This window comes from Lethenteron reissneri, chromosome 19 (genome assembly GCF_015708825.2).
Source record: "Lethenteron reissneri isolate LAM-NWPU_2019-01 chromosome 19, ASM1570882v1, whole genome shotgun sequence".
Taxonomy (NCBI): domain Eukaryota; kingdom Metazoa; phylum Chordata; class Hyperoartia; order Petromyzontiformes; family Petromyzontidae; genus Lethenteron; species Lethenteron reissneri.
This window is the reverse complement of record NC_083797.1, coordinates 2,561,646-2,587,794: the sequence shown is the minus strand read 5'-3', so window position 1 is coordinate 2,587,794 and position 26,149 is coordinate 2,561,646. Positions and strand designations below refer to the sequence as shown.

At 44.4% G+C, this 26,149-nt stretch overlaps 1 protein-coding gene across 1 annotated transcript; it reads left to right on the top strand.

The window, feature by feature from the left end:
• GCLC (glutamate-cysteine ligase catalytic subunit) lies at positions 1-24,160 on the top strand. Its single transcript, XM_061554166.1, has 16 exons — positions 1-1,042; positions 5,475-5,587; positions 6,543-6,725; positions 9,358-9,471; positions 10,413-10,471; positions 11,491-11,627; positions 12,099-12,173; positions 13,298-13,414; positions 15,097-15,235; positions 16,328-16,440; positions 17,473-17,565; positions 18,454-18,558; positions 19,131-19,212; positions 19,355-19,458; positions 20,067-20,187; positions 20,529-24,160. Exons 1-16 carry the CDS (start codon positions 893-895, stop codon positions 20,717-20,719), a joined length of 1,896 nt encoding a protein of 631 aa, XP_061410150.1. The 5' UTR covers positions 1-892; the 3' UTR covers positions 20,720-24,160.
• The last annotated feature ends 1,989 nt before the right edge of the window (positions 24,161-26,149 follow it).

Below are 26,149 nucleotides of genomic sequence, written 5' to 3'. Positions count from 1 at the left end.
CACTGCACGTGCTGTGCTCAGTAGCTTCGGCTCAAGTCTCTGTGTGTGTGTGTGTGTAATACGCAAGCACGTAGGATATATATTTCTGTTTAAATAATATACACATGAAGTTAGACAGACATGTACGCATAGACACGCTCATAATTTAGGTTAAAACATACATTAAGACATTACATGCGTTGATAAATTGAGACGAATCAGGATTAGACTGCTTTTAATACCTTGTAGAGTACATTTACATTGCTTCAACACATGCAGACCAGGCGTTTATGCAATACTTTGTGGATGTGTAAAACTGCACACTGTTAGTCGGTATATCCATACACATTGGTAATAATAAGAGGTGCATTAAAACATCGATTAAATAATTTAAGTGAACGTATAGGGGGGATTTGTTAGCTGATTAAAACAACCACTACACATTTATACACATTTGAGCCGATGCTATTAGATCCGTGTTTCAGCATACAGGACATTGGAAGACTGCTTGCTGAAACGAAAGTAGATAAGTGCTGGCAATAGTGATCTTGCTGTTTATAAACTACTGTTGGCCGCTGGGATATCGGAATACTCTACTCACCACTGATACTAAAAGGGGCAGTGTTAGACCGTGTAATAGTCTAACACCGTGTAATAGTCTAACACCGCTGTTACTAAGGAGATAAACTGTACACATCATACACCAATTGACCGTAGGTTATAGCTGCGCAATCGAACCACTGCTGCCAATCGGAGTAAGCTGGCGAGCATCGCATCTATCCCTGCTGGCGGCGGGGTGTAGTGCAGTGTATTCCCAAAGACGAGCAGTATAGCAGCAGACAGAGCCCTGCCCGGTGTCTAGGTAGTTGGGTGCAGGTGATACCTTCGTGAGCGCTTGTGCCCGGGGCTAGCAATGGGGCTGTTGTCCCAGGGCTCCCCGCTCAGCTGGGCCGACACCAAGAAGCATGCGGACCACGTGCGGGAACACGGAGTGCGACAATTCATCAACATCTACAACCGGCTCAAGGAGCGTCAGGGAGACGTGCTCAAGTGGGGCGACGAGGTGGGTCCCGTGTGTTGTCATCGGCAATCGTCGGTGGTAGTCGTAGTGTCGATATCACCCCCGGGTGACCTCCCCGGCGCGCTGGCCGGGTGGAAGGTGACCCGGCGCGGCAGGCCGGTCAGGCAAGAGAGGGATGTGCGGGTTTGTGTACAGGCCGCGGGCGCCTCGTTTGGACGGAGATGAATGGAGCCGTGGGGAGGAAGGGCATTGGGGGGGGTGGGAGAGTTTGAGACGACAACAACGACGACGTTGTACGTGGAGAAGTGAGAGCGAGGCGGTGGGGGAGAGACTCTGAGCGAGAGAGACTGAGAGAATGTGACGAAGATGTACAGATAGCGTGAGACGAGCATGTGTGGCGGGCGAGGGGGTGGGATGTTGAGACTGGCTGGAGAGACGAGGGGGACACACGGAGAGAGATTGGAGTGAGACGAGGCAGAGATGCGGTGACAGACGAAGCAGGTGTGCTCGTACCCGCAGACAGAGACGGGAAGACGGGTGCGAGACACGGAAGATGGGTTAGATATGCCGAGTGAGAGACCGATCGATATAGGTTCGTACAGAGACGAAAGCAGATAAAAAGATGGGCAAATATTTAGTTGGGCTGGTGGTGGTGTTGTACTCTAAAGAAGTGGTGATGCTGTGACGTTACTCACGTTGCACGTGGGAAACTGAGGCCAGCCACGTGCCAAGCGAATGAAGTTGCAGTACCGTGGATGTTGTTGCGGCTGTCGAACGCGACTGGTCAGTGAGTCGTGGGTGGGCGGCGATTGAGCAGCGTCTGCGTGTGCCCACAACGTCCTTTGAACGTGACCTGACCGTCCGCAGTCTCTTGTAGACAGCCAGCAAAACGTGTGTTTGAATGCGCTCACCGTACCGCGTGGGGCAATATGAATGGTTCCTGTAATTTAAACAACTCTCCTCTCCCCACCCACAATGTCGCCCCTGGGTGGCCTGGGTGGCCTGGGTGGCCCCCACCCCTGGGTGGCCCCCCATTCACCCCCCAGTCACCCCCCACCCACGTAACCCCCCATTCACCCCCCACCCACGTAACCCCCCATTCACCCCCCACCCACGTAACCCCCCAGTCACCCCCCACCCACGTAACCCCCCATTCACCCCCCACCCACGTAACCCCCCAGTCACCTCCAGTCACCCCCCACCCACGTAACCCCCCAGTCACCCCCACCCACGTAACCCCCCAGTCACCCCCACCCACGTAACCCCCCAGTCACCCCCCACCCACGTAACCCCCCAGTCACCCCCCAGTCACCCCCCACCCACGTAACCCCCCAGTCACCCCCAGTCACCCCCAGTCACCCCCCACCCACGTAACCCCCCAGTCACCCCCCACCCACGTAACCCCCCAGTCACCCCCCACCCACGTAACCCCCCAGTCACCCCCCACCCACGTAACCCCCCAGTCACCCCCCACCCACGTAACCCCCCAGTCACCCCCACCCACGTAACCCCCCAGTCACCCCCCAGTCACCCCCCACCCACGTAACCCCCCAGTCACCCCCCAGTCACCCCCCACCCACGTAACCCCCCATTCACCCCCCACCCACGTAACCCCCCAGTCACCCCCCACCCACGTAACCCCCCATTCACCCCCCACCCACGTAACCCCCCAGTCACCCCCCCACCCACGTAACCCCCCAGTCACCCACCACCCACGTAACCCCCCAGTCACCCCCCACCCACGTAACCCCCCAGTCACCCCCCAGTCACCCCCCACCCACGTAACCCCCCATTCACCCCCCACCCACGTAACCCCCCATTCACCCCCCACCCACGTAACCCCCCAGTCACCCCCCACCCACGTAACCCCCCAGTCACCCCCCCACCCACGTAACCCCCCAGTCACCCACCACCCACGTAACCCCCCAGTCACCCCCCACCCACGTAACCCCCCAGTCACCCCCCCACCCACGTAACCCCCCAGTCACCCCCCACCCACGTAACCCCCCAGTCACCCCCCACCCACGTAACCCCCCATTCACCCCCCACCCACGTAACCCCCCAGTCACCCCCCCACCCACGTAACCCCCCAGTCACCCCCCACCCACGTAACCCCCCAGTCACCCCCCACCCACGTAACCCCCCAGTCACCCCCCCACCCACGTAACCCCCCATTCACCCCCCACCCACGTAACCCCCCAGTCACCCCCCCCCCACCCACGTAACCCCCCAGTCACCCCCCACCCACGTAACCCCCCAGTCACCCCCCACCCACGTAACCCCCCAGTCACCCCCAGTCACCCCCCACCCACGTAACCCCCAGTCACCCCCCACCCACGTAACCCCCCGCCCACGTAACCCCCCAGTCACCCCCCACCCACGTAACCCCCCAGTCACCTCCAGTCACCCCCCACCCACGTAACCCCCCAGTCACCCCCCCACCCACGTCACCCCCACCCACGTCACCCCCCAGTCACCCCCCACCCACGTCACCCCCACCCACGTCACCCCCCAGTCACCCCCCACCCACGTCACCCCCCAGTCACCCCCCCCCCCCAGACGCTCCCCCACTCGGGGGGCCGACCACCCACGCGCCCCATAGGCACGTGGGTGGCTTGACGAACATTTAGAATATAAACGTAGTCGGAATTCGTTGGTAATACATCATTGTACCTCGCACTCTTGTCTCTATACTGCCGTCAATTCCCATACATGCCCTTGTGTGTGTACAAAAATCTTCAATAAAATACTTTGCGTGCGGAGGGCGGTGTAGTCAGACTAGCACCGTCCGTGATTGTGCGTGGGATGCACGGTTTTGTATTTTTGTGGTTAATTGCTCTCAATCTCGACGACTGGCTCGGTTGTAAACCTCACGGCATGTGCACATTACTGTCAACGAAGTCCTTGAACACGTGCTGCAATTGTTGGGATTTACCTGCTAGAATAAAATAGTTTCTGTTTGTGATTTGTTTACCTTTTCTATACTTTGATATGAATTAGTAATTGACACCTTTGTCAGTGACGCACACAAACCACCCTATTAATTTAGAAACGCACAGCGTTAAACGTGTGGTTGAAGGTCGTCACCTGTTGACAGGTTGGTCACAGTTTAGCTTAAATCGTGTTCAGTTTAAACATTATCTTATACCTACGTGACTTTACCGAAAGAACCAAGCAGTATGGATCCCTGCAGTCACGAACGCTTCAAATCAAGATTGAAACAAATTGCTGTATAATAAGCCACCGACAATATCTGGCTACTTATTTGCAAAGTGCTTCTGCAGCCAAAAGCAGGTGTAAGAAAGGTACGTTTGGTTTAAAATGCATTACGCAATCAGAATTACGTGTACTAGTCCATATCACGTTTGCATAACTTGACTTGACAGGTTTTCTGAATGATGTACAGCTCCTCAATGACTTAACCACCAACTTATCGTGTTTATGAATTTTGAGTGTTTTCATTTCTCCTTTCATACAATGGTACACTGACGAGCCTGGTGAAGTATGTGGTCAAACAATCCGGTCAATGACGCGGCATGGGGAAGCCTTCATCCAGTAATGTACAGTCATGTTTACATTGCTGTTTTAGTCACGTAGGTTGACTGGAAATTGCCTTTTCACATTTCTTTATTACGGTAATCAATCGGTGCTTACATTTGCCATGCTTGTTTTGTTTTAGTTTGCTAGCTGGCTTTCCATATCCTGGTCGTTTCTAACTATGCAATAATGTACATCAATGTATGGTATGCAGTTACTTTATTGCCAGTGTACTATAGGGCACGTAGAAATTCAGTTTTTTATTGCCCAATATAATTTGCGGGTTACTAGAGATGAAAAAAAAGTTGTAATCCACAGGACAGTATTAGCAAATACTGCATGCTACAGTCGAATAGTGTAGACCTCGACATAGGCGTTGCTTGGCACAATTGTAACAATACATTTTTGTTTTACAGCGATGACAATGTGGCCTTCGTGTTAATAGCCTTCTGAATATTGGATCTGAGTAAGCGGAGGAAAATAAATCAACATTGTTTCACTTGATTCCTGAAAATACCATGAATATTAATGCCCTTGCCTTGGCATGTTTTCATTAATATTTAATTGGCATTGTCAGAAAAAAGTACTGTATACGTACAAATGCGTATCATACGGATGGAATGCTTATGAGAGAAAACAAAAATAAAGGTAATCAATTACTGTGCATAATGGTAATGCAAGGTGCTAAATATCTATCGAAAATTATCAATTTGGTTCTCTCAAAATCCCCAGCAGATGGAAAGTGCCCTTCATACATTCTGTTTGTTGCAGGCTATATCTAAAGTGTGTTTGCACGTATTCATTGAAAGAACATTTGCCTTGCTGTTCACCATCGTTTTGAGATCCCGTTAATTTTCACACCTTTAATGGGAATGCGCTAATTAATTGTCTTTTTCTCCCTCTTCACCGCCGTCCCCCTTGCGTGTGTACGTTTCAGGTGGAGTACATTCTCGTGGCGTTTGACCACAGTGCTCAGAGGGCACGCGTTTTGCTTAAAGGGGAAGACGTAGTGGAAACTCTGCAAGCCCTTGGCGAGAATGTTAATCCGAAGTGAGTTTCTTACCCTTTGCTTTGTGAAAGGGTGATTTCGTCAGTGATGGTTTTTACGCAATTAACGTGTTAAAACATGCAAGGTGGCCAGCTTTTAAGTCGAATTTCGAAACAGCTGACATTACACTGTTCAATGCGTGGTAATAAAAGCGTAGAAGTAGTTATGTTGCTAATGAACAATTAAGTTGTGGACTACTTTAATCAATACCCATTTTTCATTGAAACGTGTATTCTGAATATGCGTTGCTTTAAATATTTAAAACATTTGGAGTGTACATAATAGCATCGGCTAATGATTATTAACATGTCTATATTTAGATAAGAAATACTGTGAATGCAAGTGTATTATAAACTGTAAGAAGATACACTATCTTTTTCATTCAATGTTAATAGCTGTTTTTTTGCATTTCCAACTTCATTTGGATCAAGCGTGTGATGATTGCATAGGTTCGAATGCTCCAATTGTCTGCATGTGCTTCCATTCTGTGCCTCTTCTGTAGTCACATCCAATGCTCTCCTATCTCATTCCACCGCATCCTTCCATCCTCACCGTGCAGTGTCCTGCTGCCTTCTGCGCCGGCATCTCTGCGAATCCAACTGCTGCCATAGTCGAAGTGAACTGATGTGTAAATATACTTAGTTCTTTCGGTAAAGTCACGTAGGTAAAAAATGAAATTAAAATTAATAAAAATAAAACAAAAATCACGACGTTTCGGAGGCAACACAAGTCTCCGTCATCAGGTGGGACCGTCACAGTCAAATTTGCTGCATCTGTGACGGTCCCACCTGATGACGGAGACTTGTGTTGCCTCCGAAACGTCGTGATTTTTATTGTTTTATTTTTATTAATTTCATTTTTTACCTACGTGACTTTACCGAAAGAACTAAGAGTATGAATCCTTGCAGTCACGAAAGCTTCAAATCTAGAATTGATGTGTAAATGTTCCCGCGTTAGCCACCCGTCGCTGTGGCGCCCCGAGTACGGCAGCTACATGGTGGAAGGCACCCCAGGGCAGCCGTACGGATGCACCATGGCCGACTTCAACACCGTCGAATCGAACATGAGGCTACGCCGCAAGGAGGTGCTCGCACAGCTGCGGGGCAATGAGACCATCTTCTCCATCACCACCTTCCCCAGGTCAGCGTCGGTGTCATCCGAGTGGCAGTGCTGAGACGAGGGACAGTAATAAATTATGCATGTTATTTGGTGATGCTGCTGCGTTTTGGCAGGGGTGTACAAGCACAACGTCAACACATTTGTCAATCTTTACTTGAAGCTTTTGCGACTGCAGGAATTACTCTTTAGTTCTTTCGGTAAAGTCGCGTAGAAAGAAAAGAAAATAAATACGACGTTTCGATTGCAACACAAGCAGCCGTCATCGGGTATGAATGAATGCAAGCTCTCCGTGACTTTGCAATCGAAACGTCGTATTCTATTATTTATTTTCTTTTTTTTCTACGTGACTTTACCGAAAGAACCAAAGAGTACATTTGTCAATAGCACTGCCTTCAAAGAAACAGTTTATGCAGCAATACCTCGATATAAGAAGTAGATGCATTCCTGGCGCTTCGTTCGTGCATTGAACTTCCTAAATAAATATTGAAATGCATGTAAAATTGGTACTACGAGAATGCATTTCCAGCCTTCATAACTTACTATTTCATACTATAAACACGTAACTTATCATTCGTTTTGTAAATGAAAGACAATTTATATTTAACAAAAATATATTTAATATTGTACAGTACTAAAATAAATAAATAAACTTACATAAAAGCAGTGAAGAAACATGATTTTCTTCTTATTTATATAGTACTGTAGATCGATTTATTAATTTCAGTGTCTTTTGTTTTACTAAATTTGTTGCTTTCTGTGTAAAACTATAAATATTCAAAGGTTTGTTCTACCGAAACGTTGTTTTTTGAATGTATGTACATTTAGGTATTACTGTAATAAGAAGAGCCATTGCCTGACACATTGCCTATCATCCATAACGTAGGTTTTTGGGGTTATATTGTTAAACCCGCCACAACCTGACAGTCAATTAGCAAGGTTCGTCACGTAAACAGAACGTGCCAATTCGTTACTAGTACACAAGCACACCGGTGTGTTGGAGCGTAAACCCACAATATCCACAATTCGAGTACGACGTTTCGACAGTAATTGCAACTGGCATCCTCAGGCAACAGCCAGATTTGTGGAGAAATGCTCCTGTTTCGTTCTTAAATTGAGGGATAAATGTGATGTCGTCACTTGAGCCAATCGGGTGTGAAGGCCGGAGGGGGCGGGTGGGTTAACGAATGCATAAATTACAATGGGTATCCATTACCGGTTGGGTTATTCGTCGGGTAATGAGCGTACATTATGCATGCACGTTATGCAAGCACATTGTGACTATACATCCTGATGTTTTTTGCATGTTGTCTGCTCACAGTTAATCACCGTCGACATAGGCATGCAGTTAAACAATGTATTACCTGATGATTCGCTTCCAAACAGCACAGCCTGTAGCTATCCGAATGGTTACAATCATTTTTATTTCTCAAAATGTCGATATATTCTCTAATCTTGGCCAGTAGTAACTAGTTTGCACAGAACTTCAACATCAAAATCATTTAAGAGTCCTTGTTGGCACGCGTTGTTCTGCCGCTGTCAACAGCTTTATTTGGGATTGTTTAATATTCCTTTGGTGTTCTTTTATTCTCATGCTGATCATTCGTCCTGTCTGACCAACTTGGCATTGGTAGCAAGTGCAATTAATCTGGTACACACCTTATCTTGATAGCTTCGGTAATACATCTTTAGTACCAGAGATTAGTTTCTGTATTTTATGTCCCGTGCTAAATCTGACTCGGATATTTTGTTTTTCTAAATCTGGCTAGTTCATCAGTTGCTCTCACAATGTACGGCATTTTAATAGTTTTAATTGCTTGGTCAACTACAACATGGGACATTTATGGCAATAAAACAGGTGTTAAGACGTTAATACACCAAACGGAAACCTTTTGCAAGGAATCATGTCTGCATTAACCACACGCACTTTTGGTGAACATGCAAACAAAACATGCTCTGATAATATATGCATTGTTTTGTAAGCGTATTTTTCTACACCAGAGACGGCCTTCTTTCAGGCCTAGTCTCACCAGTATCAGACCAGAGAGTGCCAAAAGGCTAGGCCCTAAAGAAGACTGTCTGGTGTAGGCCAGAAAGGATAGAACTGTTCTTCTATTATGCTTGGTCAGTTTCAACGCTTGCTCCGTTTGATTTGGTTTTGGCATTCAATGCCCTGTTAATTTGTGCATCATTATAACCGTCCAATCGCCATCTGACACTTTCTTAGCCAAATTGACTTGTATACATATTCTTAGGTTTTTTTCGGTAAAGTCACGTAGGTAAAAAAATTTAAATTTAAATTAATAAAAGTAAAATAAAAACAATAAAAATCACGACGTTTCGGTTGCCTCTGAAACGTCGTGATTTTTATTTTGACTTTACCGAAACAACCTAAGAATATGAATCCTTGCAGTCACGAAAGCTTCAAATCTAGAATGACTTGTATACCTTTTATGGTTTTAAAAGGTATATAGTAGGCAATGTGGCCCTTCTTCCACAGTGAGTCTAAGGCTTTAAAGGTATATACTTTTTTACTGCCCTGTTAGTGTCTGTCTTAGTCACACAACGCATATAAAAATGAACCTTTGAGACAACCCTATGCGCCAAAAATGTGTGTTTTCAAGTTCAGATTGCAGTGTATTTTGTGTTGGTGCAGACTTGGCTGTCCTGGATTCACGGTGCCTGAGTTTGAGCCCAAGCAAGATGAAGCGGGCGCTTCCAAGTCCCTCTTTTTCCCTGACCAAGCCATCAACAAGCATCCCAGGTTTAGGTAAGGATTGTGACCGATTTCCTGGGCATTACCTTAATTGGTGATGAGTCAGTCTTCCAACATTTAAATAATTTAGACGCATAAATTTCGATTTAAAGCTTTCATGACTGCAGGGATTCATCTTCTTGGTTCTTTCGGTAAAGTTACGTAGAAGGGAAATAATAAAATTGTAAAAATAAAACATAGTAAAATACAATTCTCACGACGTTTCGGCCACAACCGCAAGCAGCCGTCCTTGGGTGAAGAACAGGGCTGTCGGAAAGACAGCGTCTGAATGATTCTGAATGATTCAGACGCTGTCTTTCCGACAGACCTGTTTTTCACCTGATGACGGCTGCTTGCGTTGTGGCCGAAACGTCGTGAATTATTTTATAATGTTTTATTTTTATTATTTTATTATTTCCCTTCTACGTGACTTTACCAAAAGAACCAAGAAAATTTAGATGCACTTAATTTGCATGTTTATACGTTTTTATTGGGATGCTGATGTGGTGTAATGGTCGGCACACTGGACTTGCTAACCAGGGGTCACTGGTTGATTCTCCTCGCGCTGCAGTTGAAATGATCAGCTGGTTTATAAAATTCCCTCCCCCACTTCTGTTCATTCCAGCAGTATAAAAGGTTACACCATAGTCAGTTGATCAGCATGTGGTTGGCCAAGTATGAATACTGCCACCTCTTTCAAGACGTCCATCCAGTGTGGACGAGTATTCTAGTTACCCTTACTCTAAGGGCTCTCCCTCTAGTGCAGGCCTGTCTGCATGCAGTGGCATGAGCAGGGTGTTGCAGGGCTGCACCTTTATCCTTTTTTTTACATTTTACGTAACATTTAATCCTTACAAGAATGTGCCTCCTGTGAATAATTTTGCCTTATTTTAATCGCTTGCAGTGCTAATTATGGTAATAAGACTTTGTCCTTTTCTAAATTCTGTGCTCAACAGTACGCTGACAAGAAACATTCGACACAGACGTGGAGAAAAAGTTGTGATAAATGTCCCAAGTAGGTATTTAAGGTATTTTATTCTCCAACAGACTGAAAATTATTGAAGTAACCTTTAATGTCAAAAAGTGATTTCACGATTGAATAATGTGGCCGTTCGAATTCTAAATATAGGAATGAATCCATAACGTTAAAATGCTAAATGTGTCAAGTACATGATTTTTTGGAACCGTGGTGAATGGCCTGTATGGCAAAGTGGTCTGAAACTTTTCCGTGTAACTCTTGGCTGAAAGTGTTCTGCGAGTCTGGCAGCTAAGTGTTATGGGTTATTTTAGTATACAAAGCATTAGTTTGTTTTTATCCCAAGTGGAATGGAGTGAGAAAACGCAAACCTCAGAAAGCTGGACAGTAATAATTAATTATCCAATAGCACACGTACAGATCTTTACATAAAGCGCCACTATAAAGTACTGAAAATGTAAGTTAAAATATCTATCACCCTTTTTCTCCATGTATTAAAGGTATTATTGATTTGTAAAAAAAAAAAAAATTCAAGCGAAGCCAGCCCAACCTCTCGTGAACGTAACAATGAAACTCGAAAGAGAAAAACAATCGATGCATGGGTTGCGCTTGTGAATAGTTGTGAATGGGCCAACATATCTCTCATTGCAATCTAATGGAAAAAGGTCAGCATCTTGCACGATATTTTTTTCCCGTGAACTTCACTCATTGATTCTTCAACCGTTGTTAAGGACTTTCTTTCGTCTCAACTATACTGTCTTCAACTACCACACTGCAGGTCGCAACACATCTTTCTGCCTCACCCCCCCCCCCCCCCCCCTGTCATCTTTATCGCAAAGTTCTTTTCACCTTGTTCAATTCAAGAAGTATTAATTATCTCTTACACCACCTTAATAGTGCTGTTGTTGGCCGCTTGGCATGTTGCTCCTTTTGGGGCTGTGTTGAGCAACTGATATAAAAAATAGTAATAATAATTTGAGCGTAATTCACTGTTTCAGGTGCACAGCTCGTGCCGAGGGATCTTCCTAATCGGTCTTTGTTCGGTCTTCTAATGGCAGTTTTCAAGGACAAAAAGACTCCATCGCCGTTTGTTGACCACTTCCCAAACGACGATGGCGAAGCGGCGCGTGCGGCCAAACCCAACCACATCTACATGGACGCGATGGGCTTCGGCATGGGCAACTGTTGTCTGCAGGTACCACTGTCTCGTCCACCTGTGGTTGAAACTAACTCCTGGCAGATGCACGATTTAAATCTTGGGTTAGATCTGATCTGTTTGGCATTCCACGGCTATCACGACGGCGTTTCTAACATGTTGCGCAACACTAAATATTTTCCGACGGCGACGCGTGCCTATTGCTGACGTTACTTTATGGGCAACTGCAAATGCACCTTGGCGGAGTAGTTCAGGTCACTTTTACTGTCAAATGGCACCTTTTTAGAGGTCCGTCACCGTTAACAGTCTTGAGAGCGCGTGTGTATGCATTTTCCTTGGAATGAAGTCAGGGTTTGTCAATTCGGCCTATCTCTCATTGCCCAAAACTGTACGGTTTGGAATTGCTGAATTCGTACACGTGTCATTGTTGAATTCATGTTTTGTTTTATATTTTAAAGTAGCAGCAAAGTAGGCTTAAACCGTGCTCATGTTTTACTTTAATCTTCGCAGGTAACATTCCAGGCATGCAGCATAGCAGAAGCGAGGTATTTGTATGACCAGCTGGCACCTCTCTGCCCCATCATGGTGAGTGATGTATAATATTATGTAACCGTTCATATACCTACAGCTACCAATTATGCAATAAAGTCACCTAGAGACAATCACTGTTTCCATTACAAAGCACTTACAGCCCTATTGTTAATCCACTGCTAGATTAGGGTATTCCCATGCAAGTCAATGTGGATTATTGAAGGCGGGAGCATAGAAATTTGCGCATAGTACAGTACAATGATGGATTTTGTTGCACTACCCTCTTATGGCAATATCGGCAGTCTACGACACCTGTTATATGCATACTGGTCACCCATCCAAGCACTATTCCAGACTCTAACCTGCTTTTATGAAGAGCTCTGAGATGGGGGACATATTACGGGTGATTTCATCAGAAGCAACAAGTGTGAGACCTCATTTATTTTAACCGACATTTTCGAAACTCTACTCTTTTCCAAAATTATTGTTTATTTTTAGCAGCCGCTTCTGTTATCATTCCGATCCATTCTCTGTACAGTAGCTTTCCAATGATGATGATGTATAAATGGATAAAATCTATCGCATGTAGCATATGTTGACTGAAAACATATTTGCAGTTGGGATGGCATTTAGTTGGCAATATATGTAACTTATACGTTTTTTATTTTGTTTGTGAGGAGTATAGATTTTATCGGAAGGACATGAAAATAAATATATATTGGAATCTGTAAACCACACTTGTTTGAATCGAAGAGTTTTAGTAGAAATATGGTTAACAACATACCTAGCATCATTTAGCTCTTATACTATTTAAACCCATCTTGTTCACATATTCAGATACATCTAGAACGGAAGACATGATGTGTGGCAGAAAATAATACGTTTCTCGTGTGTGGACTCTGAGATTATCTATGGCTCTGTGAGATGTCCTTTGGCTCTGAGATGTTCGACGGCTATGAGATGATCTCCGCCTCTGTGAGATGATCTACGGCTCTGTGAGATGTCCTTTGGCTCTGAGATGTCCTTTGGCTCTGTGAGATGATCTCCACCTCTGTGAGATGATCTCCACCTCTGTGAGATGATCTTCTCCTCTGCGGCTCGTGGGAGTGTCTGCCGTGCCGCCTCTGCTCCCTGTGTTTGTTTAGCAATTCTCACTCCCGCACCCCAATCCCACACAGATGGCTCTCAGCGCTGCTGCCCCGTTCTATCGGGGCTATGTGTCGGACGTCGACTGCCGGTGGGGCGTCATCTCGGCCTCGGTTGATGACCGCACGCGAGAGGAGAGAGGCCTGGAGGTGTGACACAATGCGCCATCTTAATTTCATTGATAATTAAAGTGGCGTTCATTTTGTTTCTCCAGGAGGCCCTCATAGACTTTCGAGACTATTATTATTGAGGGTCTGGAAAATATTTTTGAATGCTCCATGTTTCCCCATTCTTACAATAATCATGCTGTTGGCATCACGAGGCGAAGAATCAATTTGGAACTCTCACATAGCAGTGCATTGCCCCATGTGTTGTTGGCCCACTGAAGGAGATAAATAGAGCTACATAAGAGATCTCTTCAGTGACCTTTGTCCACGCACAAGGTGGTGCAGCCCTGCGACATGAAAATGTTCTTGGTGTGGCAGTCGAACAGACTGTTTTAAAACTGTCGGCACTAGAATTTGACCAAATTAAGTGCACAGTCACTGGTAACCAGGCTGAGGTCAGTAGCTCGCTACACATTGATAATCTTGTTTAATCATGGGCGGTGGCTCTATGAACACGGGATGCTCGGCAGCGAGAGCTCAGTAATGTGACTCCTTAGCCAACCCAGTGCCCTCCTTAAAAATCATCATAGTTTTACATTTAGCAGAAATTGGATGTGAAAAAAAATCCCCAGCTAGAGATCACACTAAAAAAATAAGTATGTTAACATCATAAATGAATTGTCTAGAAAGCACCAACTAGCGTGCGATCTATTTTCTCTAGTTTCAGGTAATTTGTCCGTTGAATTATTCTGCACCGTTCCTGGTAATGGATGCTGAGGCCTTGCAAAATGTGGTTGTGGTTCGATTGCGTTTTTAAGACGTGTCTGACCAGCGTGAAAGAGCAAGCCCAAGATACCCGAAACAAGGGGCTCTATAGGGCAGTCTCGAGTGGAGGTCCCTCTGCTAGCAGTGACGTGAGCAAGTCCTTGCAGTCTGCCCCCTTGACTTCTTTTTACCTTTAGGACTTTGTATAAAAAGTGATTTATGGCCAGTAACATACAATGGCGTTATCTTGGGGTGCGGGGGGGGGGGAACGATCTTTTTTTAAGTAAACGAAGGTTCACCTAAGGTGGTTTATGCATCTCAGCCCTTGATATTTTATTAGGAACCTTTTAAGATCGTTAACTGTAACGAAAATAATCCAGTGCTGTCGACCCTGCTGTTAAATGCCACAGATTTGTAATTGTTGCAGTTGACTCGCATTGTTGTTGAAGCTTCTTTGGCAGCACTTGTGTTTCATTAACCATTTTATGAACCCTCGTATCTTATTGATACGGAACTCCCTACCCCAATATGAGCCTCTCGAATGTATGTGGTGAGACGCCTTGTATCAATGCGCAGTCTTAAATCAAACTTTACTGATATCGCACAGTCTTTACCTTGGGAATGTCACCACTGGCAAATAACTCAAACCGTTGAAATGTTTTAATGCCGAACACATTTGGACCGTTTATTTGTGGAAACAAGGCTTTAACGACCTTTAAAATGTGTATTCAGGAAGTATATGTCACTCGTTGCAGTCGGTTTTAAAAGCTTTATGGGGAATTCTTTCCAATTGTCGAAAGCTTTTTAAATGTTTGAAAGTTGTTACGGGCCTTATTAAGTGCAGCATTGTAAAACGCTTTAATGGTCCAAAAATGGCAGCGTACGTGCAACATCAAAGTCGGCGGGGACAGTTCGACATTCGCGCTCGCCTTGTTGATTTTGTTGTTGTTGTTTTGCAGCCCCTAAAAACGTGCAAGTTCCGCATCAGCAAATCGCGTTACGACTCCATCGACAGCTACCTCTCCCAGTGCGGCGCGAAGTACAACGACATCGAGCTGACCAAGGATGAGGCTGTTTACCAGCAGCTGCTAGATGCTGGTAAGACTTGGCAAAGCAATAGTGGAGCTGCACCAGGACCATAACTTAAACACTGATAGCCTTTTGCAATCGGATTGTGCTGCGATTCAACAGCAGCAGCTGAGAAGCATGTTGCTGGTTTTGCAGTGAGGTACAGTGGTTTAATGTTTGTTTTTTTCCCCCTGAAATTCGAATGCAATCGCTTGAGACGCACCTGAGATTTACAATGCAGCAGAAGCTAAGGAGATTTGCTTCGCGAATATAAGGGCTGTTACATTTAACTTCTTTTTTACACCATGGATCTTTGTTGCGTAAAATAGTCTTAAGTAATTCATCATTCCGCTTACAGGTTGTGAAAATGTCCAAGAAGTTTGTTTTAACTGCCCATTCTCTGCAGTGAGTTTCCATTTGTTAACATTGCATTTCAAGCGATTGAAAGTCTCCAACTTGTACAATATCAACATGAAGATTCCAAAATAAGCACTTCGCACAAGCGTTTAGAGCAGTGTTCTGCCACATTACCTACATTCTATACACAACTACCACTAAAGTTATGCATAGATTCCTTAAGGCTTTACATTACTCCTTTGTCCGAGGAAGCATTTAATTTGTCACGAAAATTTGACATTCCGTGCCATAAACCAGACTGTCACGCAGCGCATGACACCAAGAGATGACTCCACATATAATGACGTCATCGGGATGGAAGGCCTGTGCACATGGCATTTCGGTGGCGGGATGTTAACTACCTCGCCTGGTATGCAGGAGGTCGTGGGTTCGATCCCAACCCTTAACACCTGTATATTTGGGAGTTTGCTTGTTCTCCCTGTGGTCGCGTGGATATTTGTCTGGGTCATTCGTGAGGAGGAATCGAACTCGGGTCGCCGGGTTCGTAGCGCAGCACGCTAACCGCTACGCTACCGCTCCCCACTTACATACACAGACTGACAGCTAATGCAGGAACGCTTTGCAACCTTGGTCGAAACGCATTCAAGTGGATGCTGTATCATCGTTGTGACTTCCTGCAAGGAAAATAAAGTAAAGGTGAAGCATTGTGTGTGTGTGTGTTGTGGACTCACTCCTTCATTAATTCTCTCTCCGTGTTGCCGACAGGCATCGACCACCTGCTCGCTCAGCACATTGCCCACCTGTTCATCCGGGATCCCCTCACCCTGTTTGAGGAGAAGATTTACCTCGATGATGAGCACGAGTCCGACCACTTTGAGGTACCGCTGCCCTGACCAGCTCATTGTAACTACTTATATACAGCTTAAAGTCGGATGCTGAGTTATCGCATTAAGTTATCCTCCTACGATAAAAAGTAATCTCCACATCGAGTTTCCTGGCTGGCTGCTGGCTGGGTTCCTCTCCACCCCAAACAGTAACTCGGTTGTTGTTCATGGCTGCTTGCCGTTTCCACCTAAACTAGCTGGGTAACTGGCTAAATGGGATTGTACGTTGAGCCAACATTGAGTTGAATTTAAACGGCGTAAGAAGTTCAGAAGACGTTTAATAAATAACAGATCGCGATACCGAAGAGGTGGTGAGTAACGAATACAAAAACTTGACACGATTTCTTTAAAATTTCTCAACTTAAATTTTGTTGCTCATATTAATGCCATTCTTTTTCCAGACTATTCTTTAAGTCCTAGAGAATAGATATTTTTTAACCTCGATACATTTTACCTTGCCATTTTACCACGTAAAACAGCGGAATAATCTTCGTGTTCAGAGTACAGGAAGATTGTGAGAAGAGCGTGAGTGTGACGGCTCTCATTTTTCTGTTGCAGATCAACTTATTCTCTCCTAGCGATAATAATAATATGCTCCTGCTAAGTCCATTGGCGGGTGAAAGCCTCACAATGCCATGTTGGTTGGGAGGGGTTCTTTGACCAGTGTGTGGGTCGGTTAAGGGGGTGGCGAGGGGGGGCACCTAACACCAGTTCGGATATCATCCACCGCTGGTGTTATCGGTTTTGTGGCGCAGTGCATTAATCATTATACCACCACTCTAGCCCATCGCAATAAATGACCGAGCTTTACGTAATGCACCTGGCTTCCAGTTGTTGGTGGCGAATGATTGTAAAGTCTACACATTAACGGGGACTGAGTACTTGTGGAAACACTGAACTAAACTTGCCGTGGGATAATGATGGGGATAATTTTTTTATGTATAGGAATATCATAAAGAATTGCACATTAAACACGCTTACGGAATTGATTTGTGATCTAAGCCGATTTCATCGCATGTGTTGCAGAACATTCAGTCGACAAACTGGCAGACCATGCGATTCAAGCCACCGCCGCCAAACTCTACAATTGGGTGGCGTGTGGAGTTCCGACCATCGGAGGTAAATTACTCTCACTCGAGTGCATTCTCATTTCGTGTATGCGGAGCGGCAGTGCAGCGGTCGACACGCTGCGCTACGAACCCGCCGACCCGAGTTCGATTCACGCTCACGGCCAACTTTGGTGACAATTATTTGAAGCTGTCCTGGGCGGTTCCCCCTTGGTTGACTCAGCCTCAATTGTGTACCTCGTGCGGTGTGTAAACATCGCCACTGGGGGAACGAAGGCGATCGAACGTGGTGCTGGCCACCCACCCCTTCGTTTGTCGTCTTGGCCTTCATTGGTGCTCTCCATCAACACTTTCCCCAAAAGTATGTCGAGGCTAAAAGGGGGATCTTTGTCCTTTATAACCAGGGCAATCTTGGATTAATCGCAATTCTTTTGATGCTTTGTAATAGCAGTCGTGCTTATGTGAGTAACGTATATCCGATAACAACTTTTGTGCAGCATTTAAATCATCGTAAGATTAAGTTTACTTATTATTTTAAGCTTTTTAACGCTTTGATTCTAAGCTTGTAAGCGTTTATGCATTAGATATTTTCATCTCTACCATGAGGACAGGGGCACTATAACAATGGCAAAGTCGATCCCAAATGAGAAAATCTGTTGTAAAATGTTTTCTTGTTCTTCTTGAAAACTCACCAGTTTCATCCGAATTCCCCAAAAGTTGAAAATTCGTTGCAAATACACATTAATGTTGCCCTGTTAGCTTCCTTATCGCTGATTAAATACTCCGGAAGACAAAACTCTTGCTGGAAAGCGTTCTATAATCCACGCGTGTGCAATTCTTACACACGTGATTTTTCCCAAATCTGTTTTAATTAAGCTGCGTGATCAATGCACGAAGATAAACACGCGGGGGGGGGGGGGTGGTGGTGTTTTTAACACAGGCACAACTCACGGACTTTGAAAACTCGGCCTACGTGGTGTTTGTGGTGCTGCTCACGCGCGTTATTCTATCCTACAACCTCAACTTCCTCATCCCACTCTCAAAGGTGATGTCTGCCCTGTCCCATTGACTCCTGTCGCCGGCGAAAGTGAATTGTTCTTTGAGCGTTGCGTAGATCGTTTGTCGTTCCTGAGATGATACCGGGTGCAGATTGGCGTGAAAAATTCTTATTTTTCCTTTCAACGGGCGAATTGCACGTGGTGTCCAAATACCTATTTTGAGAATTCTATACTGTACAAGATAAAATTCAAACGAACTTAATGTTCACTGTATTTAAACGTCATGATTTCTGTGTATATGTACGTAAACAAAGTAGAATAATAAACAAGCCAGCATTAGCAATGTCAAAAATAAATCATCAGCAGTTTGCATGCAATGATTTTAAACTGCTTTAAGACAACTGACTGCACGTTAAATCTATGTTGTCTTCCTCCCATATTAAGGAAGTAATATTTCCCGATAAATGTGCATACCTGAGAAACAACATTAAACAAAATGGCGTGAGAAAGTGCATTTTTAAGCATCCCAGACATTTGCAATGATTCAAACGCGAGGAACTAATGATGTCTCCTAAATATAGCCGTGGCACCGAGTGAAACTGGTCCTTCTGTGAAACAGGTCGATGAAAATATGAAGAAGGCGCAGAAGAGGGATGCAGTACGCCAGGAAATGTTTTACTTCAGAAAGGACATTGGGGCAGGCAAGTGTGAATCATTCTAGTCAAATACCTGTCGAGCACATGTTTCTCTCAATGTCTCATCATCATGTTTTGATGGATTTTTATGTCATTGAAGCTTCGAGTTTTTCCTTTTTTTTTTTTCCCCTCTCCATTTAACATCCAGTGTGTAACCCAGCACTGGACAGCTGTCCACCCTGTGCCAACGGAACAGATTCCCAGGATGAGTCGTATATACTCATGAGTGTCGACACGATCATCAACGGAAAGGTGAGAGGCTCGTAGATGACCGACTGAGAACAACAGTTCTGTTTCGTCGGAACGCAACGTTCGCTTAACACAACATTCTTTTGAGCATTAATGCCGTTAACCCCTGTGAAAATGACGTACCAATGTTCTCTGTTTAACAACTTATTTGTCGATGCTGCTTCTAGCACAACCAGTGGTGCCACAATACACAAACTCGACACATTCCTCAATAACACTGTGGCCATTAAAGGAAAATATATAATAGGTGACGTTTCGGGCAATGACCCTTCTTCACAACGCATACACTTATGCAAAAGTACAATTGCCTGAAACGTTTCCTATTTTATATATATATTTTACGCCCACCATGTTATTGGCAAATGAGCTGAGTTTGTGTTTCTACAATGTTCTCTGTGAAAGCTGCTAAAAGTATTAACTTAAAACCTCCTAACATAGCATGACCTTGTGCGTTTCACAAAAGCATGTAATGTACTGTAGCGTAGTTTTATCTGCTATGCACTTTGAACGGATGCCGTGCTTGGGTAAATAATTAAATCTGGAGCCAAGTGCCATATGGTGCGGTGTTACTTTGCGCGCGCGCGCGTGTGTGTGTATGTGCGTGTGTGCAGGAGGGGGTTTTCCCTGGCCTCATCCCCATCATCAACAGCTACCTCGAGAATATGGAAGTGGATGTGGAGACACGATGCAGCATTTACAACTACCTAAGGCTTATCCGCAAGCGGGCATCAGGCAAGTTCACGTTAGCAGCATCTCTCCCCTTTGTGCAGGCAGCCTGCAAGACTTAGTCTAGGCACACATGGCTATCGATTAACTGCAAGGCAATTGGACAATTGTAAATAATTTATCTTCTCATATTCAAGGAATCCTGGGTGACGGGGTTAATGCCATTTCTATTTGACGAAAGCAGTTGCTGTAATTCTGTTTCCTCATTGCAGGCGGAAAGGGAAAGGTAGGAGAGGGGGGGGCGGTGGTGCTCATAACGGATGAGCTATATTGAGTGCCATTTACTGTGCGGGAATGCAATGTCACTAACGGCTGCCACTTCCATTGGGTGCTCTGCTCCCCCGCAGGCGAGCTGATGACGATGGCGCGGTGGCTGCGCGAGTTTGTGGGCGCTCACCCCGAGTACAGGCACGACAGCGTCATCACTGATCGCATTAACTATGACCTGCTTGTACATTGCGACGACATTGCGCGCGGAAAGGCGGACTGCCCGGAGCTCTTCGACAAGCCCATTCACAAGCCTCCTGAGCACAGCTAAAGGTGTTTCTCATGCTGCAGGCCAGTGAATCTGAACTGTGTAAATGCCAAAAGCCCCTTTCCTCTCTCATTAAGTGTCAAACTAACCCTGTGTGTAATCATGACCAAGCTTGTTTCGTCATCTATTGAAATTGTATTTACAACGCCGATATAAACAATGCAGGGAAAAACACGAGTAAATATTTGTTGATGCCATCGTACATTATTATTATTATTTCACCTCCTAAGGTCTTACAGTTTAAAATAGAAATGGGAGGGATGATGTGGCAAGTGGCAACTACTTTTTTTTTACGAGCAGATCATGTTGCTTTGAACTGGCCTGGTTGAAACTACGTACGCATTTTTACGCTGAACCCATTTGCGACTGACACAATTCTATTCTTCCTTACACCTCGATTGCCTATGGAAAAAAATCGTCTGTTGTTTGCTCACAGTAGCTCTGACTTTGCTCAGGTCTGGGGAAACATACGCTACTTGTTTTATCTATGCCACTCGCAACAGAAGCACAGTGAGATTGTTCTTGTCATGGCAAGTTTACTGATTGATGGCAATTTAACATGAATTAGCACTTTTGTTGGTTCATTCCTGATTATGACCAATATTCTGGCAATGCACATCTGATCCATTGACTGCCTCCCACCATGTATGATGCATGCTGTCAACTGTAGCGGCCGAACTGCAGAAGAATGTCTGCTTATCCCACTAATTGGTAAAATAATTGCATTTACACTTAAGGGGGGGGGAGGCTGAGTTTTTTTATGATTACACAAGTGGAAAGTGTATAATGTCCTTTTAGTGAAAATCTATGGCAGGGTTTATGTAAAATATATCATTTGAAATACAGTGCTGTCCGTTTGATCATGCCCCCAATGTGTGTTTTTTTTATCAAAATATTATAGTTTCAAGGAACATGTAAAAAAAACTAAATCACTAAATGATGACATTTTGATGTTTATGGTAATAGGTTGGCGGAGGTCAGAACATTCTGAGCTGGCACCGCTACGATGCTGGCTTCTAATATGTGCAACCACCGCTGATAAAACTGGGATATCAAGTGTGTCGTGAGTTGATCATCTCAGTCCAGTCACCAGTAACTGCAAAAATAAAACGTGAAACTGTGGTTCGGCACTTAATGTGGATAAATTACAGCTCTGACAACAATTATATGTTGTCATGAGTTGCTATTGCTCGTGACAGGACGAGTAAGAATGTGCTGCCCCCCCTGACTTGTGTGCAACAGAGGTGACTTGAATTGACGTCAGAGGTAGCTCTGTGAGATCCGCTTACGTGGGTCTTGCATACAAAGGAGTGCACTGTAACATAACGCCGATAGCACAATTGGGATAATATTGAGTTAACAGAATTTATAAAAATAACTTATTGTACGTGGTTGTATTTTTCCCCCCACTTAGAAAAGTAGTTTGCATCTAAGCTCGAAATACAGGCGTTGTCATTGGGGTTTTGAATTATGTTGATCACAGCCCTAAGTTTGGTTCTACCTGTGAGTATAAACTGTTATTCCTCCTACTGCTCATGGAATATGGATGGGGTGCATCATGTTGCCAGCTTGTTTTTCCGTGTTCGCTATCACCATGGGCTGCAGATAAAGGGAAACTGACATCTTTCCTACCATTAACATTGAAAGCGTTGTACTTGTTGATGTTTGCTTACAAAAGGCCATGGTTAGGTTTTTGCATTATTACCACTCCCATTTGCTGCCTTAGTATTACTATGGTGGCCACCTTGCCCTGTCGTAATCTTGTTAGCTAAACAAAAAGATAAATCTGCAGTTAGCATTGCTAGTAGAATGTTTTAATAAAAAAAGTACCTCGCTGTCGAATGTATCTTTTGTGGGATTTTTTTATCCATTAAAATTCTAAATGCATAGAGTACACTTTCATCTTTATATTTTATGTTGGGAAAGAAAATACAGTTTAGCGAAATCCCACAGTGAGTAATTGTGAATGAATTGTTCAAGTAGAGTAGCAGGTCGCATATCTGACTTGCTCGGGGTCCAAGGTTAAAGGCGGGCCACGTGAATTCACATCCATAAAATGAGTTGCACCCTTCACGCATAGGTCGCTGAACAAGAATGTTGTGCAAACAGCGTTAAACATGGTCAAATCCTGCACCGTGCTTCAGAAGTGAGCGTGCATACTGTTCGATTAAGAATACATAACTGGATGGGAACGGAGCAGATTTGTGAACGTCTATAGTTAATAATGACAAGTGTCCACAATTATCAATTGCATGTGGCCGGTTACTTGGTCAGGACGGATGTACGATGTACTGCACATAATATTTGTCGTTAACCTTTTAAAATGTAGTGTTTTCCCCAAACGAAGGCAACGGAAAACAACGCGCATTAGGCCATTGGTGGGTATACCCTTTGACTTGCAATAATAGTCGCGATAAAAGCAATGCATTTTCTACCAATGCTTCGAAAGATTCACGGTGCAAGTGGGCCAGACATTCTTCAGTCTGTCGGCTGACTGCATACAATCACGAGTTGTGGCGTTTATTTTACAAGGACCATATAGAAGAGCATATCATGGGTTTATTATATGGTGTAGTTTGTTTGACTTTGTACATATTCAAGTTGTAGACAGCCGCTGTGATAAGTTTGCCGATGTTAATTTTTTATAAAGATGTAAATTAATCCTGGATTTAGTCGGGTTTTCATTAACTTGTGTGATCCTGAGTTTGACTGATAACATGTCGATTAATAACATTGCAACCTCTGTGGAATTGTCCAAAATCTGCATGTCCTTTGGATGCTTAATTGTGCAAGCAACTGTAATGTGGTTTAATTATGACTGCTTGCTTACAGTTTTGCCTTGTAAATTTAGCAAAACTACAACTGATGCTAAAACACTGTAAACATTCGTCAGATGCACCACTTTGAAGACGAGTTGAAGTCATGAGCTTTGCCAAAATATTAATCTCCCAACATTCCTCGTTACGAAATGTGTGAATAGGTTAATGGACGTGAATTTTCACTTTGTCTTTTTTTTACCTACATGAGTTGCTCACGTGCATATCCCCCCCCCCCCCCCCCACATTATTTCAGTCCGGACCTGTCAAATTCTCAATTTGTGTGAGATTAAGATGTTCAGACTCTTTCGTGTTGCTGTTGTTGTTGTGCCCTGGTTGTCCTACGCCTAATAGTTTTCCTCAAATAATACTTTGCGGCATGTGATTAAAATTGCACTGAAATATACGTAGCTGCTTTGAATCAAACGTTGTAGGGGAGGGGGGGTGGTGGGCTGAAATTAGGTTACTTTAAAAAAAATTCCCACAGTTTTGCTTATTTACTTTGTGGTGTAAATTGTGCAATTAGTAAAATCCAGACCTGTTGTGATAACCGAGACGATACTAAGAGTTGATTTCAAAATTATGAATATTGAATGCTGCAGAAAAATAAATAACCCCCTAAAATGTTTATACCCATGCTGTTCTGCTTATTGCTGCTTGGTTGGCGAATGTTCCTGGATACATACTTTCTTTTATTCCCCCCATTGTTACACGAGCCGGCACAAAGTGCGCGCTCACATCGCAGATGCTTTTCCACCGGCGATTTGCCGTGCCGAGCCGGAACCAAACTGATGTCCTGGTCTCGCAATACAAGCAGAGCCAAGATGCACGGCCAATGACGACGCCGTTCGTCATTGTGTGATCCTGAGTTTGACTGATAACATATCGATTAATAACATTGCAACCTCTGTGGAATTGTCCAAAATCGGTCATGACACACTTTGAGGACCACGGCATCACCCGCGTGCATTTTAACTTGTTTATTGTGACGTCGGTGGCACGGCTTTGCTTCCGCAGTGGGAAAAACAGTCCGCCGCATGGGGCCCCGGCACAGCCGCCCAGCGCGTCTTCATTCGTACGCTCTCTTGATTTGAAGCTTTCGTGACTGCAGGAATCCATACTCTTTGGTTATTTCGGTAAGTCACGTAGGTAGAAAATAAAATAGATCACGACGTTTCGGGCGCAACACAAGCGTCCGTAATCAGGTGCTTGTGTTGCGCCCGAAACGTCGTGATCTATTTTATTTTATACCTACGTGACTTTGCCGAAAGAACCAAAGAGTTAATTCGTACGGTGGAAACGATGATGTCGGTATCAAATTTTGTAGCAAGTTTTCACGTAATGCCATGAAATGCTCTCGTGCCAGTGTGGGAGGGTGGCTTGTGCGGCTGCTGGTTATTTGTACGTTACCAGCATTGTTCAAAAGAAGTGACTGCTGACTGACGGGCCCCACCATTAGTGGGGGGGAGGGGTACGAGACGAGTCTTTGCAACTCCTCTCCCTACAGATTCTTATCCAAGCGTGGGACCAGCTTTTCGTCCTAATCGCATAACTTCATGGGATTCAAATTCATGAAATATTAACGGGGGCGCACCGTTTCCGTCGTGTTTGTCTAGGTCAGGGGTCGGCAACCTACGGCTCCGGAGCCGCATGCGGCTCTTTACGGGCTGCTTCTTGACGATATGTACGTATGTACAGTATGTACTCAGATGCATTGCGGCTCTTGAAATACTGAATTTTGTACCGAATTGGAAAGAAATGGCTCTTCTTGTTATTTTGGTTGCCGACCCCTGGTCTAGGTTAAAGGGGGGAGGGGGTTTGTGGTTATGTTAGCTGGCTGTGTTTGAGTGACGGGAATTGATTTGGACCGATATCTCGTGGCGATCTTGTGTTGAACTTTATTGCAGCACACACTGCAGTGTTGACACGTGTGTACGTTGAACTTTATTTTGCACCGTACTTAGCCAACCCTGCTTATAGGGGGTGCGAACCTAGACTGACTGAGATGTGTCTGTGCTTGGTCTGTGTAAAAGGTATAAAACCCTATTAGGGGTTATGGGTTGGGTGTTGAAGCTTAAGGGTAGGTGTTAAGGACATTGGTAATTAAGACTGATTTTTTTTCTCCCCAATATCTGTGGTTGATGGTAGTCGCATCGGTGTTAAAATAAAGACGTTCTTGTATTCTAGACTTGAAGTTTCGTGACTGCAAGGAATCATATTCTTAGGTGTTTTCGGTAAAGTCACGTAGGTAAAACATCAAAATTAATAATTTATTAATTTTTATGTTTTACCTACGTGACTTTACCGAAAACACCTAAGAATACGTTCTTGCATATTTTTGCAGTATTGGTGGCAGATTTTGACTGCGTACTGCTACATTGTGGTTCATGTAGCAAATATAACATTCTTGCAAAGTAACATTCTCGTACAGATCTTTTATTGTATTTGTATTCTAGATACAATTGTCGTGTAAAACGGTTTAATGTCATGAAAAATCAGAATACGTTTTACCCTTTCTGGCAATAAAACAGGTGTTAAGATGTTCAATTAACAAATAGAAACATTTTGCAAGGAATCATGTCTGCATTAACCACACGTACCTGTGGTGAACGTGCAA

Bases quoted from the DNA above. Each gene is read 5' to 3' on its own strand.
- GCLC (XM_061554166.1), top strand. From the start codon at position 893: ATGGGGCTGTTGTCCCAGGGCTCCCCGCTCAGCTGGGCCGACACCAAG. The intron at 12,174-13,297 runs GTGAGTGATGTA...AATCCCACACAG, and splicing joins CACCTCTCTGCCCCATCATG to ATGGCTCTCAGCGCTGCTGC. The intron at 19,213-19,354 runs GCAAGTGTGAAT...TTTAACATCCAG, and splicing joins CAGAAAGGACATTGGGGCAG to TGTGTAACCCAGCACTGGAC.